This window comes from Anas acuta, chromosome 26 (assembly GCF_963932015.1).
Source record: "Anas acuta chromosome 26, bAnaAcu1.1, whole genome shotgun sequence".
In the NCBI taxonomy this organism is placed as follows: Eukaryota; Metazoa; Chordata; class Aves; order Anseriformes; family Anatidae; genus Anas; species Anas acuta.
In genome coordinates, this window is record NC_089004.1 from 5,063,342 (window position 1) to 5,083,241 (window position 19,900).

Here is a 19,900-nt window from a genome sequence, read left to right on the forward strand (position 1 = left end):
CTCCAGAAGTCCGTACCGGCAGCATCACGTGTTCAGGAGATGTGAATCCAGCCCTCCCTAAAACATGGATGTGAAAAAAAAATAAAAAAAAAAAAGAGATACATTCGTGATTTTCTATCTGTTGTGTCACAGCTCCTGCTGTGCACGCTCACGGGTGCTGAGCTCTGACACACTCGTGGCGTCTGGGAAGCCACGGATACCAAAACAGCGAGAAAACCATAAAAAGATTTCTCCTCCCTGACAAGAGCAGGGATTAACGACGAGTCCTGCTCACAACACATTTCACAGGCACCGCTCTGCTCCAACCCCGCTTGCTGTGGGGCGGCCGCACTGGGAGACGGGGGAACCCCCCATTTGGGTTGGGAAACCAAGACCAGCACCGGGCGGGGAGCTCGATAACCCAAATCCCTGGAGGGGGCAAAACCCAACACCCATCCTCCTGCCCCCCCCCTGCTCCTGGCAGGCCTCCATGGGCGGGCGCTTGGTTCGGCTTTGACTGGCAAGTCCCCGTGTCTGTCATGCCGAAAGCCCTCCTCCTTAGGAGGGATTTAAGGGGCTTTCTATGGCTAGAGACTACAAGGACAAATAGCACCCCCAAACCCCAGAGCTCGGCTATGAGGCTCCTCTCTCCGCCGGGGCTCATGGGGAGAGGATGGAAGGAGAGATTCCAGTCTAAAGCGGATGAGCTGAGCTGAAGGCACTGCTCCATCCTTCCCCAAAACACCGGCGAAAAAATGTGATCAGAGGAGCCGAAAAGCTGAGCAGGCTGCCAGCGCTCGCGTCCTGCTCCCGCTGCCTCGGGCATCTCTCCCTCTCCCCATTTTGCCTCCTGCAGGAATAAGCCTTTCGTTTGCAGCCTCGACTCCTGACAATCCTTGTCACTAAATGAGGTGAGCAGCACGATCCGGCTCTCTTTGTGCAGGGGACCTGGAGCCCAAGCCCGCGATTGTAGGGCATGCGCCGCAGCGGAGGGGAGGAAGGTGCTCGGCACGGGGAGCAAAAAAATGGCCAAAGGAGCAAAAAATGGCCAAAGGAGCTGCCTCGAAGCTGGCGGCCGAAAGGGATTTGCGAGGCGTTTAAATGGGATTGCGGGGGGGGGAAGCAGCAGCTGGGGAGCAGCTCGGCGTTGTTTGCACTTAAATAGCCCCGTTCCATGAGCATGAGCGCGGGGTTAAAAAGCTGCCCGGCCATAAAACTTAGGAACGGCTGCCGTTGTGATGCAATTGCAGTAAATTATTGCTGGCTCCGGAGGAAGAAGACCTGCTGTTGCTATGTGCGTGTCAAATCTGCTTGGTTTTTTTTTTTTTGGTTGGAGAGCGAGGGGGCACCTGCATGCATCGCTGCCCGGCGGAGGGGGCAGGGTTTTCTTCTTTCCTTCCTCCTCGCGATGGTTTCTTCCAGGCTGCTCCTGGAGCCTGTAGGATATTTGCTGCTGGAGGAATCGGGCTGGTTTTCCTGCGGCTATGCGGTGGGACCACAGGCGAGCCTGTGCCGGCTCGGGCATCCCCCTGGAAATGCAGGAGGTTTGGGAAAGCGGTGGGGTGAAGCAGCATGTCAGCCCTGGAGGTCAGGCGCAGGTTACTCCGCTGGGCATTGCATAATCTTTTGTTTCTCAAGGTCTTCTTCCTTCCTAAAGAGAGACGTGTGGCAGGCAGCCAGCCCTGGCTCCAGGCTGCCGTGTGTGCTACGGGCGCTCTGCTCTCCCCGCGATGCCGTCTCTCCGCTCAATGCAATTTGTGTCCTGCAGGGCCCTCGGCAGAGCCCTGCCCGTGCCTGGGGACCCTGCACCCAGGGAAAGCGCAGGTTTTGGTTGCATCCTTGCATACACTGAGGATTTTGGGGTTTTCTCGGTGGTTTTCTGTTCATGCAGCCGATGAAACCTTCCTGACTGCTTACTCCTGAGCGTCCTGATAAAGCTGCTGTAATTGTATCAGGACGAGGAGGCTGGGTGTACCAGAATAAATCCAGGTGCTAACGTGGCCGTTCCACATTCCCCCAGAGGGAAGTTTACTCCGCAGGACCGAGGCCGAGCGGCACAAACATTTTCTTGTGCCGATCTGAGACGAGCGCTTAAACAGTTGTTGTCTTGACGTGTTTCTCGATGCCATGGCTTCGCCACTTTGCGCTGAGTGAATGAATGGGAGAGGCTGGAAAGAGCATAATGACATTTGCCCATTCCTCAGGAGTGTCGTGTGTCATCATTAATACTCGCGAGCCCCGGAGGGAAGGGATTAGAGCTGAACAAATTATTATGGCAGGTCGGATTCTGGCTGCAGCACATCTCACACTCCTCTCCATGTCCCTGGCATCTCTCCTCCGAGGATTTGCGAGGAATTAGCAGATATGAAATCCCTGCTACTCCCCGCGGGGGGTCCGCGGCTGTGTGCAGGGAGGGGACAGAGGTGCTGAGCAGTGGGGCTGTGGGGGTATTTCTGGCACGGGGGGAGAGCAGAAGCTGTTTGCAGCCATCAGCTCCTGCAGTAGACGATGCTTTGGGCTTGCTCATTGGGGCCAAATGTTTACCAGGACTTCTGGCAGGGCCAGGCTCGGTGCTGCTTATGGGGAAATGCACCATCCTTTCCTTTCCCCTACCCATAATTTGAAGGTTCCCCAGCAGGGAGAGGACAGGAGGAGGAGGTTTTTGTCATTTCCATCCCATCCTGGCACAGCCGAGGGGCACTGCGTGACCGTGCCTGCAGTGCTGCCATGCCTTGGGGGAAGAGATGGGGTGAGCACTGCCCCACAGGCTTTATATCAGCCCCACGGGCTTTATATCAGCCCCACAGGCTGCATGTCAGCCCCACGGGCTTTATATCAGCCCCATGGGCTTTATATCAGCCCCACAGACTTTATGTCAGCCCCACAGGCTCTACGGCAGCGTATCAGCCCCGCGTGGCTGCCTGTCACGTTACCGCGCCGGGCTTTGTGCCCTCCACCCTGCCACGTCGGCTCTTGTCCCATTTTTCTCCAGCTGTGACATGGAGCCGTCAAGTTGTGTAAAATCAGAGGCGCTGCAGCCCAAAGTAGGTCAGTAAGTTGTTTTTCCCAGCTGGGTTGCTCGTGGTGGCAGCAGGGAGGATGAAGCTGGAGGACCCGGCGGTGCCATCGGTGCTCGGCGGGACGAGGTCCGGACCTGGGAGCTCGGTCGGGCTCCCCAAATCAACCCTCAGCATCCCTCGAGTCGTCAGCCTCGGAGCTGGGAGCGTTTTCCTGGGGGAAGCGGTGATTTTGGGGGGGATCCAGATGCGGGTATCGCCTCGTGGCGATGCTCTTCGCTTCCCCAAACCCGCAGCCTGGCGGGCTGGCGCCGTGCTCGCGCCGCGCCTGACTCATTGTTGTGCCTGGCCTTATGTAACCGGTGCCGAAATCTCTGCTGGGGGCGGCGGTGGAAGGTAGCCGGGATGGAAAGGGGGGGGCTGGGGGGAAAGCAGCTCATTGCCATGGTTACCAGCGGCTTCGCAAAGTTCTTCCCATCCGTCTGGTTCCGTTCTCAGCCCTTGCATCTGGCGGAGGGAACGTCCCTCGGCGTTTCTGCCCGCGGCAGACGCTGGGAGGCGGCGGGTGGGAGGTGGGAGACGGGCGCACGGAGCCTCCAGCCCCGGGGATGGAGCCTGATGTTGGGGCGCTTTGCTTAACCTCCTGCCCCCTCCATTTCCAGCTCAGCCATCGAACGGCTTGGCCTGGATGTGGAGCCTGTTAGAAGGGCTGCCACGTCTTGGACCGTGAGTTCCAGGGTGGGCAGAGCCAAACGTGGGCATCTCGGGTCTGGGCAGCCCCCTCCTCGCAGAGGGAGCCACGTTCGTGCCCAAAAGCAGACCCCCAGATCCAGGATCGGGGCAGAGCTGGGCTCCTGGATCCGCCTGCAGAGCTCCCGAGCGCGAGAGCCTTCCAGCAAATCAATTCTGGAAATGAACAGGGTGGACTAATTGAGTTAATCCTGGGAAGTTAATCAATGTCGGGTCGGTTTGGCCAGAAGTCCTGTTTATAATCCACGCAGAGATCATTAATGCCTTGTGAAATGGAGGCGTGCTGCGAGTCCAGGCTGCGTGGAAGGAAATCGGAGGGAGAAGCCACACCGGGATGTCCAAATGAGCCTGGTGGGGACCATCCCCGGGCTGTGACCACCTCCTCCTGCCTTCCCCTGCCTCGATTCCCCTGCTGGCAGCACTGGGGCAGCCGCAGCAAATCCACAGGGATTTGGGAGAACCAGGGAGCTGCGCAGCCCTTGGCCAGCCGTGGCAGAGCTCGTGGGCCTCTCGGGGACTGCAGTGCTCGGGTCTGGCTGTTTTCCTCTCTGTTTTTCCACCTGCCCTGCCTCTCTTAAAAGCACGGTGAGAGCGGAGGCGTTCTCCATCCCAGCGCAGAGGCAGCTGGGGAGCTTCCAGCCCGCAGCTCCAGCCAGCCTGGTGCCCAGCTCCGCGGGCTCCTCGCCGGTTTGGAAGCTCGGCTCAACAAAACGCACCGGCCCCTTGCCCAGGATGTGCTCAGCTCTACCTTCCCAACGCACCGAGAGTTCCTGCTCCTGCTCCATCCCACAGGATGAGCTCCGGATGAGCAAGGAGAGGCTCTGTGGGCTCCCGGGGAGGTCTGTTTGGTGCTGCAGAGCTCCTGGTGCCGCAGGACCTGAGCTGCATCCTGCACGGACGCGCCTGTGTCTGCAGGGATCGCCGACACGAGCCTGGGGACAAAACCTCAAAGCTCTGGGATGGACACGGCGCAGCCTCAGCCCAGCCCCGTGCCCCACGTCCCCACCACGAGCTGGAGCAGCTTTCCTAACGCTGCAGCTCTCTCCCCCCCGGGGGCAAAAACCGTGGCACCTCGTGCTCGCTCCTCCCCGCCGCGAGCGGCACGAAGCAGGGAAGTCCCTGGCAGAGCTGGGGCGAGCACCAAACGCTGGCCTCTGTCCCGAGAGGAAGAAGGGAGCTGGCACATCTCCCTCCGCCTCTGCCAAGGGAGCTGTTCCCCAGCAGGAACCGGGCTGCTTTCTTCCAGGGGGAACCCAGCAGCCGTGCGCGGGGCTGGCGACGGAGCAGGCGCGGGTGCCTTGGCTCTGTGCCGTTGGGGGCCAGGCTGGGGGTGCTGGGGGGCTCCGAGCAGGGTGCAGCATCACCCTCTTGGCCCCCAAATGCACCGAATTATCAAAGCTGTGTATTATCAGAGCCCTGAGCCCTGCCTGCCTCCGTTCCCTGGGTTGTTTTGCTCGTGCTTGTGCCCAGCACAACCAGGATGGTGATGTTGAATTCCCCGCTGGGAACGCACTCCTCCTTCCCTTCCACCCGCTGGGGGGGCCACGCTCAGTAACTTGCAGCTGAAGGGGGGGCTGCCCGTGTCCCCCCAACCCCCGCCGCGGCTCGCTTTGCTCAGCAGCCCTTCGGCATCAATAATTCACCGTGTTTGGCTTCGTCAATAATAAATGCGCATCAGCCTGGTGGAGAGGGGCGGCAGGAACAGCCCCAGCCCGGGCCATGCGCCCTCGGTGCCAGCCCCAGCTCGGTGCCCCCAGCCCCTGCTGCACCCACCCCGCTGGTCCCATCACCCCCAGCCCTCTCCAAAAGCCCCCCCCAAGCTCAAAAACATCTCGAGCACCCCAGGAAGAGCAAGCATCAAAAACTGGGCTTGCCTTGGGGCCAGGGAGGATGGTGCCGAGCTCCCCCAGCCTCTCCCAGCCCTGCTGTGGGGCTGGAAATATGGGGAGGGGGCTCCCCCCCCGGCTCCGGGCTGGGTTTACTGCCTCTCCCTCCGGTTCTTGCGCTCAGCCTCAATTTGCGGAGTGACTCTAATTAAAACCTCCAGCCCCGCTCCCTGCAATTTGCTAATCGCATCGGTGGTTTGGAGCGCAGCTCCGCACACATTTATATTTCATCAGGATAAATAATGCATCCCCATCGCCGAACCTCTCCTCCCAGCCCCATATTTGGTGCCAGAAATAGCTTTTTCGGTTCAGACGGGCTTTTCCTTGGGTTTTCCTCCCTTGGCCAGGGCAGAGCCATCCTTGGGAGCCCATCACCTGGGGACCGTGGGGCTTGGCAGCCACAGCACCACGCCAGGCTGGTGATGGGGACGTGGCCAAAGCTGGACGAGGGCGCAGGGGTTCCACCTCCGACCAGAAGCAAAACTGAGGTTGTGCATTTGGGGAAGCACCAAATTCAGCCCCCAGGAGCGTGCTCTGCCCTCGCTCACGCTGCCCTGGCTCTCCCCGCTCGGACTAACACCCTTCTGCTTCCCCTCTCGCCCCGTGCAGGGAGCATAATGCTGAACAGCATCACCGATGGGCTCCTCTGCTGCCTGATGGGCAAAACGACCAACGCCGTGGGGCCGCTGGACAGCGTTGAGGCCGGCAACGGCTACAGCTTCATGGAGGTGAAGCCGGGGAGGATCCTGAGGGTCCGGCACAGCACGCCGAGCCGCCCGGCCGCCGAGCAGCCCGAGGAGCCGCAGGCGGGGGGCGCGGAGCGGGGCACGGTGCACTGCAAGCGCAAAATCACCCTGTACCGCAACGGGCAGCTGGTGATCGAGAACCTGGGGGACGCCGTGCGCTCCGAGATCCTGCACTGCCACAACGGCTCGGCGGAGCCCAACAGCACCGTGGAGCTGGAGCTCTCCGAGCTGGCAAACCAAGCCCCCGCCGGCACGCCGGGAGCTGGCACGCCGGGAGCCGGCACGCCGGGAACCGGCGCCCGCGACGCGGCCCCCGCCAAGCGTCGGAAGCGCAAGCCTAAGAAAGTCATCAACATCGACTGCAAGAAGCAGATCACGAGCTGCAAAGGCACGCACAGCGACGTCGTCCTCTTCTTCATCCACGGCGTGGGCGGCTCGCTGGACATCTGGAAGGAGCAGCTGGACTTCTTCACCAAGCTGGGCTACGAGGTGGTGGCTCCCGACCTGGCCGGCCACGGCTGCAGCTCGGCTCCCCAAATCGCCGCCGCCTACACCTTCTACGCGCTGGCCGAGGACATGAGGGCCGTCTTCAAGCGCTACGCCAAGAAGAGGAACATCCTCATAGGGCACTCCTACGGGTAAGGGACACGAGGGACACATAGATGCCTTCACCCCGCTGCCATCCTCCCCGTGGCAGCAAACGCTGGAGAAATGCCAGACAAAATGCCAGCAAACGCTGCATGAATCCCACCCCGCCGGAGCCGAGGAGCAGAGCAGGGGTGTGGGGTTTTCAGCCCCAGGTTTATCCTCAGCTCTGATCTCCTCCATCCTCTCGGTGCGTGTTTCTGGGTCCGGCTAATCCCGGCGCCCGCCCTCCCGAGCGCGTGGGCTAGCAAGGAAGCCGGCGGCACTCAGCCTATAAATAGAGTAAGCCCGAGAAAGTCAATTAGAAGGGGACTAAGCGCTCCAGAGCAGTTCTGGGAGGAGAGGGAGCGGAGCTGGGCAGGATTAGATGGGAGGAACGAGTGGGACGCAGCCTCCAGCGTGGCTGAGCTGATCTCAGGGCGCTGGTGACGTCCCTGCTGTGCCGGGGGCTGCTTCGTGCAGGAACGAGCTGGGTGCACGGCGCTGTGTCTCCCCGCAGGGTCTCCTTCTGCACCTTCCTTGCCCACGAGTACCCAGACCTGGTCCATAAAGTGATCATGATCAACGGAGGGGGCCCGACGGCGCTGGAGCCCAGCCTCTGCTCCATCTTCAACATGCCCACCTGCGTGCTGCACTGCCTGTCCCCGTGCCTGGCCTGGAGCTTCCTCAAGTGAGTCCCCGGCTCCGCGCCACCGCTGTCCCCAATAAACCCAGCCCCGTGCGGGCTCCCAGTTTGGGGACCCCCCAGCACGGGCAGCGTGTCCCCAGCCCGTGTGATAGCGGCACTGTGCCATGCTGACCCCCCTGCCCGTGCTGGCTCTGTCCCCTAGGGCTGGCTTCGCTCGCCAGGGTGCCAAAGAGAAGCAGCTGCTGAAGGAAGGCAACGCCTTCAACGTGTCCTCCTTCGTGCTGCGCGCCATGATGAGCGGGCAGTACTGGCCCGAGGGCGACGAGGTTTACCACGCGGAGCTGGCCGTGCCCGTGCTGCTGGTGCACGGCATGCACGACAAGTTCGTGCCGGTGGAGGAGGACCAGCGCATGGCCGAGGTACGGGACGGAGCGGGGTTAGGGTGTGAGGGTTGGGGGCTCGCCCCGGCGCTGACGCCCGTCCCCGTGTCCCTCCAGATCCTGCTGATCGCCTTCCTGAAGGTGATCGACGAGGGCAGCCACATGGTGATGATGGAGTGCCCCGAGACGGTCAACACCCTGCTCCACGAGTTCGTCCTGTGGGAGCCCGAGACGCCAACCGGGGACGGGCAAGGAGAGAAAAAATAAGGTGGCGGGGACGCGGTGACCGGGCTGCTCCGATGGGAGAGACGTTTCGGAGCGCAGAGGGCTTTACGAGCGCAGAGGGGCAGGGTGCAGCCTGCCCCCGCCGGGAGCGGAGCTGATTTTTCTTCCCCGGCCGCAGCCGGGTCGCAGGCTGGCGGCGGCGGAGTGCGGGGGCTCCCCCCCGGGCACGGGTGTGCGGGGTCGGCAGCGGGACCACGGCAGACCCGGTCGCCGTTCCCTTCGGGGACGGCATGGCAGCCGCTGGAGCGTCTTCATCCTGTTTCGTTGTAGTGTTCTTTTCCTCACGCAGCGACCCCCCCGGGGAGGGGCAGAGAGAGAGAGAGAGAGAGGATGCTGCGGGGGGGCTGCTCCCACCTGCAGCAGCGCGGGACGAAGGCAGACGGGGTCCCTGCGGGGAGAGCGCGGTGCCCCCCCCGGCTTCTTCCTCGCCAGGGCTGGAGGAGCCGACGTGGGATTGCTTGAAGGGGAAGCCAAAAGTGGGATTTGCCTCTCTAACCCTCAGTGGCGGGGGGGGCGAGGAGGCTGAGCTCTCCCCCAGTGCCACCGTTCGTGCAGTCGTGTCCCCAACCACCGCCGCTTTAGGTTACCGCAGCGCTGGCTTCTGCACAGCTCCCCCCCCCTGCTGCCCCCGCCAACCGGGGCTCCTCGAGGTGCTCGGAGCCGCCACCACCGCGCCGTGCCCCCCGCCCTCCCCGGCACCCGCAGCAAACCCCGAGCAACGCGGGGCGGGCGATGCAAACCGGGGCCGAGCGCTTGTTACCAGCACCGGCTCCGTGCGCAACCCCACGGATCCCGGGGCCGTTCCTCCCCTCCACCACTCGTGTCCCATAGCCAGGACCATGAAGGTATATGGGATGCGCCGGGCGTCGTTGTGGGGTCTCCATGCTCCCGGCTAGGCTGGGGGGCTCCGTGGGACCCCTGAGCGAGCTGGGGCTGTGCTCGGCACGGCTGCTCCCCCGGCCCCAAGCCCACGCGCTGGGGATGGCCGCAGCCTCTCCGTTACCCCAAAGAGCAGAGCCGCTCCCCTCGTTGTTTTCTCCTCTTTTTCCCCCCCCCATCTAAACCAAAGAAACAGCCAGGCCCGTTCGTCCCGTGGGAACCTCGCCCTCTGGGTGGGTGCAAGGGCCCCTCTTCATCCTCACCACCCCAGGTCAGCTCCGGGGGCTCCCGGCCGTGCGGGGCTGCCCTATAATCAGAGCTGGCACCCCAAAACTGAGCGGTGGGGAAGAGGAAGGGCCCTTGGGAGCTGGTGCTGGCACGGCAGGGACCGCGTGTGACAAGTGCCACCGCACGAGCCACGCTCCGTCCCCTCCGCCACCGCCCGCCCGTGCCCACCACTGCAGCCTCCTGTCTCATAATGAGAATTTTAACGCCCTAAACCTGGGTGCGGACGCGTTTCCGCACCCTTACCCTGAATCACGGCTCTGCCCCCCCCGCTGCACCCCCCAAAAAAGGGCCGGAGGCGACCGTCAGCGCCACGGCCCTTCGCCCTCTGTCACCACGGAGTCTGTGCCGCTCGTACCGCCATCGCTTGCGCTAAGGCAAAGGCAAAACGCCCCCCGCTCCCCCCCGCCGCTGAGCCACGCGCCGTGTTCGTGCCATTTCATACAGTAAAGCCGTGTTATATTCTCAGCCGCGTCCGACTCGGTCACGGGGGGACAGGGTTTGGGAGCGCGGCCGCGAGGGGAAGCAAAGCCCGAAACCACGGGGAGAGCTTTGAGTCGTCCTCACGCCCAGCCCTGCTGTGATTTATTCCTCACCATTTAGGGGATGGGTAAAAATAAATAGGAAAAAACTCTCATTGTCACTCAAAAGATAAAAACACGCCGCCACACTGCCCTCACCTCCTGGAGAGGCGCAAGGGGGTGAAGGCGAGGGGTGTCCCCAGCCCCCCAGCGTCTCCCCAGGGTGCTCAGCGCCCACCCTGGATGTCCGCTGGCCGGAGCTGCCGCTCGCCCTCGGCCAGGAAGATGCGCATGGCCCTGTGCAGCATGTGCACGCCCAGGCGCCGGCGCCTCTCGGGTGGCCAGCTCGCCGCCGCGCCGTAGCAGTTCCCCTTCCGCTGGTTGGTGATGCTCTGCAGCCCTGCGGGGAGGGGGTCAGCACCCTCAGCCCCCCCGGATGGGTTCAGCACCCTCATTCCTCCCCGTTAGCACCCGCAGCCCCATAGAGTCCCCATTAGCACCCGCTCCCAGGCATCTTTCCCCTGCTGGAGATGGAGAATGGGGGGCTTGTGCCCAAACCCCGTGCTGCCAACCACGCACCCCAAACTCCCCGTGCACCCCAGGACAGGCTGCAGCCCCCTCTCTGCACGCAGGGGGGTCGGAGAGGTGGCGGAGCCGATCCCAGGACGTGTCCCCCCACCACGACCCCACTCACCCAGAGCCTCCACCACGCAGCTTTCCCTGGTGTACGCCTCGGCCGGCACGCTGCTCTGGAAGCAGTGCACGGAGATGACGCCCTGCCCGCTCCCCCAAATCTCCAGGATGCGCCGCACCTTGGGGCAGCCCTGCGGGGGGACGGCAGCACCGTCACCACGACCCCGTGCCCACCACCGTGGCCTCGAGCCCTCCACCCGGGACAATCCCCAGCGCATCCCACCTTCCTCGTCCCTGCTCGGTACTGGCTCAGAGCCTCGGAGAGGTGGCAATAGGGCCGGGCGCGCGTCCCCTTGCCCACGTAGAAGACGGCTTTGACGAAGGTCCTGAAGCACTCCGCTGGGCTCAGGCGGTGGCAGCGCAGCGGCAGGTCCTGGGTGACCCTGGGGGTGCAAACCCCAACCCTCAAGGCTTGTGTGGTCACCAGGGGGGGGGCACCAGCCCCAGAACCCCCAGAACCACGCAGCCCAGCCCTACCTGGGGTCGAGGAGGAGGTAATTGAAGCTGGCTTTCAGCAGCCCCTCGCGCCAGTGCCGGCTCCGGTCGGGGCGGTCGAATTGCTGCGCCAACACCCGCTCGTCCTGGGCGCAGTCGGGGACGTGGCCGGTCTGCAGTGCGGCCGCCAGCTCGGGGCTGTGCCCTGGGGTGGCCACGGTGGGGTTGGGGAACACCCCGAGACCCCCCCTTCAGGCTTAGAGAGATGGGGGGGGGGCTCCCCAGGACTCACCCTCCGGGCTGCGGCTCAGCTTCTCCAGGCGCTGCAGGTAGATGCGCCGGGTGAATTCCGTGATGGGTGCGGGGTCCTCCCCCAGCACCCGCAGCCGCCGGCGGAGCGCCTCGTCGGAGAGCACCCGTGGGACCCGTGCTCGCCCCTTGGGGACCGCGGTGTCCCCAGGGCTGGTGGCTTCTGGACCAGGGCTGTGCCGCTCGCCGGGCACCCGTCCCTCGTGCTCCACGGCGCGATGGGGGACGCAGACGGTGGGTGAGGGCGGCACCGGTGGGCTCCCCGGGTCCAGCACCCTGGGGTTGGTGGCATGGGGGGAGTCCTGGAAGGGGTCACGGTCCCCAGGACCCAGCAGCACTGTGGGGACAGAGCTGGGGGGGCCCTGAGGATCCGATGGGGGGTTGTGGGGGGATCTTTGGTCCCCAGGACCCAGCAGCACCGTGGAGATGGAGCTGGAGGAGCCCCGAGGGTCTGATGGGGAGTCCTGGGGGGGGTCGCGGTCCCCAGGACCCAGCAGCACTGTGGGGCTGGAGCTGCTGCCCCCCAGGGGGGAGCTGGGCTGGCTGGGGGTCCTGGGGAGGATCTGGGTGTCATCCAGGGAAGCCGTGCCTTCTCCGTCCCCCCCCGACACATCCGCACCCCCAAGGGCGACACGGTGCCCCAGGGTGGGGGCGGTGTCCCCGGGGACACCCCTGGGTGCTCTGACCCTGGGGGGCCTCCGGGGCATCTCCAGAGTGGTGTCAAAGAGGGAGGAAGAGGAAGAGGAGGCGCCGAGCCGCTCCGCTGAGGCCTGGAGGCGGCTCTTGGTGCGGGGGGTGACGTGGCAGAACTGGGGGGGCTGCAAGGTGCCACCCCCCGCAGCGAGACCGGCCGGGCTGCGAGGGGTCCTTGGGGTGCCAGGAGGGGAGCCCTGGAGGGTGCAGCCTCGGAGCAGCTCAGGCAGCTCCTCCACAACTGGGGGGCTCTGGGGGGGCAGCTCCTGGGGTCCTGCTTCGCCCTGGCCCCCCCCAGCCTCGCTGGGCTCCAACGTCTCCACCGCGGTGACGAAACACTCGCTGGCCGTGCTGCTGTCCTCCTCCCCGAGGCTGCTGCAGTCACTGCCCCCAGCCCCTCTGCAACCCAGGGGCCGGGGGGGGCTCCTGGCCCCAGTTCTGGGCTTGGGGCCCCCCCTCGTCCCCGTCCTTCTCGGGGTTCCCTGCCCAGGCTCGTCCCCAGCACACAGCAGGGTGCTGGAGGCGAGGGGCTGCGGGGGGAAAGCCGAGCCCCTGGGGGGGCACAGGGGGAAGGAGGGGACGGAGGCGGGCGGGGGACAGCCCGGCCACGCTGGGGCCCCCCCAGACCCGTGGCTGTTCCCCGGTTCCAGCTCACCCAGCTGGGACAGGCGGGTGCTGCTCAGGGGCCCCGCGTCGGAGCAATCCTCGGTCAGGAAGGACAGCGAGCGCCTGGGCCCCCACGGGGCTACGGGGTCGGGATGGGGCTCAGCACCCGGCCCCCCAAGAGGAGGAGGAGCAGCAGCAGCGCTCCGAAACCAGCCGCAGCAGCACCCCGGGGGGGGGTTATCCCCTGCAGGGGGGCAGCCCTGGACGTGCAGGGGGGCGCGCAGGAGCGGTGCACGCAGCCGGCAGCCCCGCGGCAGCGCCAAGTTGACGGCTCGCTTCCCATCCTGCGGGGAGGGGACGCTGCTGTGACACCCCCAGCAAGGATGGGGACCCCGGCAGCAGCTCGGTGCTGTCCCCAAAGCCCCCCCCCAGCTCACCTGGTCGCGGAGATCCGGGTACCCCCCCGTCTTCAGCTGGTGGCACCCCCGGGACGCGGCGACGTGCGGTGTTGGGAGCTCCTGGGGGGACCTGGCACGAGATTGGGGTCACTGCTGTCCCCTCGGTGTCTCCAGTGACCCCCCCCAGCCACAGCCCGCCACCCCCCCGTTCCTCCCACCAGTAGCCAAGTGGTTGGGGGTGACCCCCCCACGAGGCAGGAGCAGTTTGGGGTCAGCCCCCAGCTCCAGCACCCTGAGGCACGGACAGTAGGGTGGGGGGGTCACCGGCCTGCACCCCCCCGCGTCACCCCCCACCCCCCGGGTCACCCCAAACTGTGCACGGCCCCTACCTGCACCTCCCCCAGCGCCCCCCCGTGGGGCTGAGCCCAATGAGCCGCGGCCATACAGGGAAGGGGGGGGCCAACAGCGCAACAACCCCCCCCAAGGCACCCAACACCCCCTTCCCTAGACCCCCCCCCTTAAAACAATGCATGCAGCACCCTCCCCAGCACCACCCACACCAGGCCCCCCCCCCTTACAACGCGAAGAAGCCCCCCCCAGCGCAACCCCCCCCCCCAATGCACTGAGGGGTGCCCTAAGCGAGCCCCCCCGCGCCCCCACACCCCCCCCCCGTTAATACAACGGCCCCGGGTGCAGGGCGTGCAATGGCCTCTGGCGCAAGCCCCCCCCCTCCCGGTGCATCCCCTGCCCCCCCCCCCCCCACTTACGGTGCTCGTAGCCCCCCCCCCTGCTCGCGCCGCCCCGCTCCATTCATGCCGCCCCGCGGCGCGCGCGCGCGCCCCCGCCCATTCAAACCCCCCCGCGCGCCGCCGCTCATTGGTCGCCTCGCCAGCCAATAGGAGGCGGCCACTGGATGCCCCGCCCACAACTCGAAGGGGCGGGGCCACAGCGCCCAGTGCCTCCCAGTAACTGCCCCGGCATTGCCCAGTGCATCCCAGTAACCTGGCACCTGCGCTCCCCGGTGCTGCCCAGTAACCCTGCCCCAGCAGCGCCCAGTTCCTCCCAGTGCCCTGCCCCAGCTTTGTCCAGTGCCACCCAGTGCCCTGCCCCAGTATCGCCCAGTAACCCTGACCCCCTACACCATCCAGTTCTTCCCAGTGCCCTGCCCCTGAATTACCCAGTTCCTCCCAGTGCCCTGCCCCAGCAGTGCCCAGTAACCCTGACCTGGCATTGCCCAGTGCCTCCCAGTAAACTGGCACCTGCGCTCCCCAGTGCTGCCCAGTAACCCTGCCCCTGCAGCATCCAGTTCCTCCCAGTAAGCCCGCCCCAGCATCACACAGTTCCTCCCAGTTCCCTGCCCCACCATCTCCCAGTTCCTCCCAGTAACCCCCCCCAGACCCCCCAGTACCCCCCCCACAACCAAAATCCACATCCCACCCCACCCCGTGCCCCCCACCCCTCCCCACCCCACCCCCCCCAGTGAGGACTGAGCATACCCCACACCCCCCCAGCACCCCCAACACCACACCACACACCGACCAGTCCTAAAAACACCTTTTTTTCCCCCAAACCCCACCACGGAGCAATAGGGCGCACGGGGACGCTCCAGGACGCAGTGGCCACCGGCAGGGACTCAGAGGGTGGCCACGGGGAAGGGGGGGGGTCACAGGGTGACCATGACCTCAGGAGGGGGGGGGTCACAGGGTGGTCGTGACCTCGGGGGGGGGGTCACAGGGTGGTCGTGACCTCGGGGGGGGGGGGGTCACAGGGTGGTCGTGACCTCGGGGGGGGGACGCTCCTGGGCCCTAGGATGCGGTGGCCACCGGCGGGGGGCTCAGAGGGTGGCCACGGGGAGGGGGGGGGTCACTGGGTGACCATGACCTCGGGGTGGGGGGGGTCACAGGGTGACCGTGACCTGGGGGGGGGGTCATAGGGTGACCGTGACCTTGGGGGGGGGGACGCTCCTGGGCCCTAGGATGCGGTGGCCACCGGCGGGGGGCTCAGAGGGTGGCCACGGGGAAGGGGGGGGGGTCACAGGGTGACCATGACCTCGGGGGGGGGTCAGACGGTGGCCTCGGCCTCGGGGGGGGGGTCACAGGGTGGTCGTGACCTCGGGGGGGGGGGACGCTCCTGGGCCCTAGGATGTGGTGGCCACCGGCGGGGGGCTCAGAGGGTGGCCACAGGGGGGGGGTCAGACGGTGACTATGACCTCGGGGGGGGTCACAGGGTGGCCGTGACCTCGGGGGGGGGTCAGACGGTGGCCTCGGCCTCGGGGGGCTCGTCGCCCTCCAGCAGGCTGTAGGCGGCGTGGGTCTGGAAGGGGCGCTGCAGGGGGTGCGCCAGCAGCTTGGCCATGCAGTTGTGCAGCTCCACCGCCGGCCCCGTCAGCGCCACCTCGTACTTGTAGTTGGTGCCTTTGGCGTCCAGGCTGCTGAAGAAGGCGTAGAGCTCCTGGGGAGGGACACGGGGACACCCCCCACACAGCTTCGGGTAGCTGGGGGGGGGACAGCACGAAACCCCCCCCGCGCTCCCTGCGCTCACCTTCCAGCTCGTCTCGTCCTCCTTCTCCTCCGCCCCGTTGTGGATGTAAACCACGTCGAAGAAGAAGTAGGGGCACTGCAGCATCTTCTGCGGGTTTGGGGGGGTGGGGGGGGGACACCGGGCACGGTTTTTGGGTGTGCTGGGCACCACCCCAGCCCACCCACCCGGGGTCCCCAAGGGGCTGGGCGCAGCTCTTGGACACGCCAGGCACCAGCGGAGCCCACCCGTGGCACCCCGGGGGGCTGGGAACAGCTCTTGGATGCACCGGACACCCCCCCAAGCCCACCCCCACGGGGTCCCTGGGGGTCCGGGCACGGTTTTTGGACACCCCAGACACCCCCCGAGCCCACCCACATGGGGTCCCTGGGGGTCCGGGCACAGCTTTTGGACACCCCAGACACCCCCCGAGCTCGCCCATGGCACCCCAGGCTCTTGGACGCACCGGACACCCCCTGAACCCACCCACATGGGGTCCCTGGGGGTCCAGGCACGGTTTTTGGACGCACCGGACACCCCCCCACCCCCCCGAGCCCACCCTTGGCACCCCGGGGTCCCTACCTTCATCTGCTCCGAGGCAGAGAATTGGGGCTGGCAGCCCGGGCGGCCGAGCACCAGGATGGTGCGCACCACGTAGGGGGGCGGGATGGTCTGCACGTTCTCCGTCACCGGCAGCTCGATCTTCTGCTGGCTGCACCGGGATGGGGGGGGGGGGACACCGCGGGGGGGGGGCTGAGACCTCCCCCACCTCCCTCAGAGCAAACCCAGCACCCCTAAAACCCGCCACAGGGGGGTGGTGCCGCAGGCACCCCGCTCGTTTGGTTTTTAGGGTGATGCTGGCGGCCCCCAGCCCCCTGTGCGCCCCCCCAGCCCCCTGTGTGCCCCCCCCGGCCGTACTCACATGAGGTTGAAGAGCCCCTCCAGATCTGCAGCCCGAGGTAAGGACAGATCCCAAAAACAGACCCCTCCCCGCCCCCCAGACCATTGCGTCCCCCCCGGGTGGGGGTCCTGCGCTCAGACCCGGTGCCCGGGGATGCCCCAGGGGGGCGAGAAAATTCCCAAGAAACGGTTTTTGGGGCCGGAGGGGACGGAACCCAGCCTCACAGCCCCGGTGTGGCCACAGTGGGGACGGCAGCGAGGCCGCGGATCTGCTGCCATCTGCAGGCAAAGGGCCTGGAAGGGCCCAGCGGGAACCCGAGGGACCCCAACGGCACCCAAAGGGACCCCGATGGCACCCAAAGGGGACCCCACATGCTCCAAGCCCCCAGCCCCATGGGCTCGCTGCCGGCGTGGATACTGAAGGACTTGCAGACGACGGTCTCCAGGTCGTAGAGGCAGCTGCAGACCTCGCGGGGGTCCGAGGTGAACCCTGAGAGCTGAGGGGAGACGGGGTGAGGGGGGCACGGAGCTGTCGCCATCCCCATCCTATCCCCGTTCCCATCCCATCCCTGTCCCCATCTTCATCCTGTCCCCATCCCATCCATCCCCATGCCATCCCCATCCTCATCCCATCCCATCCTCATCCCCGTATTTATCCCATCCTGCCCCTATCCCCATCCTCATCCTGTCCCCAACCTGTCCCTGTCCCCATCCCGTCCTGTCCCTGTCCCCATCCCATCCCGTCCCGATCCCGCTCACCCACGTGGCGTCGTTGTTCACCACCACCAGCGCGAACTCGTGGCTCTTGTCGATCTTGTGCTTCGTCCTCACGAACATCTCGATCATCTTCTGCGAGATGTTCAGCGCGTTGGTCTTGGACCTGCGGGACGGGACAGGAACGGAACGGGACAGGACGGGGACGCTGCGCTCAGCGCCACCACCCCCAAAACCCCACCACCAGCCCCCTCTCCAAACCCCGCCACTCACCCATTAAACGACTCCAGCTTGGGCAGAGCCATCTCCTCCGCCAGGTCCAGGCAGATGATCTGGGGGGGGGAGGGCGAGAAGGGGATGCTGAGCACCCCCAGCCCCATTGTGCCCCCCCAGGACCCCCCGGGACCCCCCCAAACCCGGTACCCGCTGCCTCACTCACCACCTTCTCGGGGCAGTTCACCCTCGGCGTCTTCACCTGCACCTCCGCGGGGTGCGCGGGGCCGGGCCAGGCGGTGCCGTCGGGGGCCGCGGTGCTTTGGGGGCTGTCGTCGGCGCTGGCGGCTTCGCCCTCGCCCTCGCTGCGGTTTCCCACGCTGGTTTGGGCGCTCAGAGCCCGGTCCTCGGCGCCCTCGGGGTTGGAGCGGGTGCGGGGTCGCTGCTCCCCCAGCGCCTTCTCCTCCTCCTCCTCGGCGGCGCTGCCCGGCTCCGACGTGTCCATGCCGCAGCCGCGCTCCATGGGGGGGTCCTGGGAGGGGGGGGTGCTGGGGGGGGGCTGCGGGGGTGTTATTGGGGTTGGGTGCCCACCCCTTGTGTCTCCTGATCCTATAACTCTGTGGTGTCCCCCCCATGCTGCCCAGGGTAGCCCTGACCCCATAAAATTCCCCTCGACCCCTGTGCCTCCTCTGTGCACCCCCCTTGACCCCATGCGCCCCCTGACCCCGTGCAACCCCCCCTTACCCTATGCACCCCCCTCACCCCATGCACCCCCCCGACCCTGTGTCCCTCCTTGACCCCTTGCACCCCCCCGACCCCATGCAACCCCCCCTTGACCCCATGCACCCCCCTCGACCCTGTGTCCCCCCTCTGACCCCGTGCACCCCCCTGACCTCATATCCCCCCTTGACCCTGTGCAACACCCCCGACCCTGTGAAACCCCCCCTTGACCCTGTGCACCCCCCTGACCCCGTGCACCCCCCCCCAGCCCTTGCGGACCCCTGCCCCCGTGCACCCCCCATTCACCCCATACACCCCCACGCCCCCCCCACCCCGTGCACCTCCCCCCTGACCCCGTGCACCCCCCTCACCCCCTCTGTGCCCCCCCCCCGCCCCGTGCATCCCCCCTCGACCCCATGCAACCCCCCCAGCCCCTTGTAGACCCCCCCAGCCCCTGTGGACCCCCCCCGGCCCCTGTGGACCCCTGCCCCCATGCACTCCCCATGGCCCCATGCACTCCCCATGCACCCCCTTTGTGCCCCCCCCGCCCCGTGCCCCCCCCTCGCCCCCCGGCGCGCGCTCACCCGCTCTCGGCCGCCCGAGCCCCGCCCGCTGCTGCCCGGAAGTGGCGGCGCGCGGGGGCTGCTGGGAGTTGTAGTTCCCTGGGGGGGGGGGACCCGCCGGGCACGTGGGGGGGGGGGGGGGCAGGATGGAGCCCGGGCAACTGTCAGCGGGCAGGAAGCGCCCCCGGCACCCCAAAAACCCATGCACGACCCCCTGCACCGATGCAACGCCCCCTGCACCCCAAAAACCCATGCACGACCCCCTGCATGCATGCAACCTCCCCCTGCACCTATGCAAACCTCCCTGCACCCATGCAACGCCCCCTGCACCCCAAAACCCATTCACAACCCCCTGCACCCCAAAAACCCGTTCACAACCTTCTGCACCCATGCAATGGTCCCTGCACCCCAAACACCCCATGCACAAACCTCCTGCACCCATGCACCATCCCTCTGCACCCCGAACACCTATGCAACACCCCCTGCACCCATGCAATGCCCCCTGCACCCCAAACACCCATGCACAATCTCCCGCACCCATGCACCATCCCTCTGCACCCCCTGCACCCCTGCAACACCCCCTGCACCCCAAACACCCATGCACTACCCCCTGCACCCCGAAAACCCATTCACAACCTTCTGCACCCATGCAATGTCCCTTGCACCCATGCAATGGCCACTGCACCCCAAACACCCCATGCACAAACCTCCTGCACCCATGCACCATCCCTCTGCACCCTGAACACCTATGCAATGCCCCCTGCACTCATGCAACCCCCCCTGCACCCCAAAAACCCATGCACGACCCCCTGCACCCATGCAACGCCCCCTGCACCCCAAAAAAACATTCACAACCCCCTGCACCCCAAAAACCCATTCACAACCTTCTGCACCCATGCAATGGTCCCTGCACCCCAAACACTCATGCAACACCCCCTGCACCCATGCAACACCCCCTGCACCCCAAAAACCCATTCACAACCTTCTGCACCCATGCAATGCCCCCCCGCACCCATGCAATGGCCCCTGCACCCCAAACACCCCATGCACAAACCTGCACCCATGCACCATCCCTCTGCACCCCAAAAACCCATGCAATGGCCCCTGCACCCCCTGCACCCATGCAACGCCCCCTGCA

The 19,900-nt window shown here is 66.1% G+C and overlaps 3 protein-coding genes across 15 annotated transcripts; 1 reads left to right on the plus strand and 2 right to left on the minus strand.

Annotated features, from left to right (window-relative positions):
- The first annotated feature begins 534 nt into the window (after positions 1–534).
- Positions 535–9,948, plus strand: ABHD8 (abhydrolase domain containing 8). Its single transcript, XM_068661579.1, has 5 exons — positions 535–890; positions 6,242–7,016; positions 7,523–7,693; positions 7,854–8,070; positions 8,149–9,948. Exons 2-5 carry the CDS (start codon positions 6,250–6,252, stop codon positions 8,296–8,298), a joined length of 1,305 nt encoding a protein of 434 aa, XP_068517680.1. The 5' UTR covers positions 535–890; positions 6,242–6,249; the 3' UTR covers positions 8,299–9,948.
- ANKLE1 (ankyrin repeat and LEM domain containing 1) lies at positions 9,918–14,325 on the minus strand. Of its 3 annotated transcripts, none has more exons than XM_068661574.1 (7): positions 13,903–14,325; positions 13,175–13,265; positions 11,422–13,081; positions 11,172–11,334; positions 10,918–11,077; positions 10,696–10,750; positions 9,918–10,401 (listed from the first exon to the last, which is right to left on the minus strand). In XM_068661574.1, the coding sequence occupies exons 1-7, from the start codon at positions 14,010–14,012 to the stop codon at positions 10,229–10,231; spliced, it is 2,412 nt and encodes an 803-aa protein (XP_068517675.1). In that variant the 5' UTR covers positions 14,013–14,325; the 3' UTR covers positions 9,918–10,228. The 3 variants fall into 3 exon arrangements, with proteins under 3 accessions (XP_068517675.1, XP_068517673.1, XP_068517676.1); XM_068661572.1 differs by having other exon boundaries at positions 10,696–10,825; XM_068661575.1 differs by lacking the exon at positions 13,903–14,325 and having other exon boundaries at positions 10,696–10,825; positions 13,175–13,636.
- A 352-nt stretch (positions 14,326–14,677) lies between these two features.
- On the minus strand, positions 14,678–18,886 carry BABAM1 (BRISC and BRCA1 A complex member 1). 11 transcript variants are annotated; one of them, XR_011090037.1, is made up of 11 exons: positions 18,784–18,886; positions 17,706–18,038; positions 17,540–17,598; positions 17,312–17,432; positions 16,971–17,049; positions 16,575–16,599; positions 16,235–16,364; positions 15,677–15,763; positions 15,374–15,586; positions 15,025–15,080; positions 14,678–14,788 (listed from the first exon to the last, which is right to left on the minus strand). XR_011090037.1 is itself a non-coding variant. In XM_068661589.1 (11 exons), the coding sequence occupies exons 2-9, from the start codon at positions 18,000–18,002 to the stop codon at positions 15,386–15,388; spliced, it is 999 nt and encodes a 332-aa protein (XP_068517690.1). In that variant the 5' UTR covers positions 18,003–18,038; positions 18,784–18,886; the 3' UTR covers positions 14,678–14,816; positions 14,851–14,881; positions 15,374–15,385. The 11 variants fall into 11 exon arrangements, 10 of the variants coding, with proteins under 10 accessions (XP_068517690.1, XP_068517688.1, XP_068517685.1 ...); XM_068661589.1 differs by lacking the exon at positions 15,025–15,080 and adding an exon at positions 14,851–14,881 and having other exon boundaries at positions 14,678–14,816; XM_068661587.1 differs by lacking the exon at positions 15,025–15,080 and adding an exon at positions 14,889–14,915 and having other exon boundaries at positions 14,678–14,819.
- Positions 18,887–19,900: the final 1,014 nt, after the last annotated feature.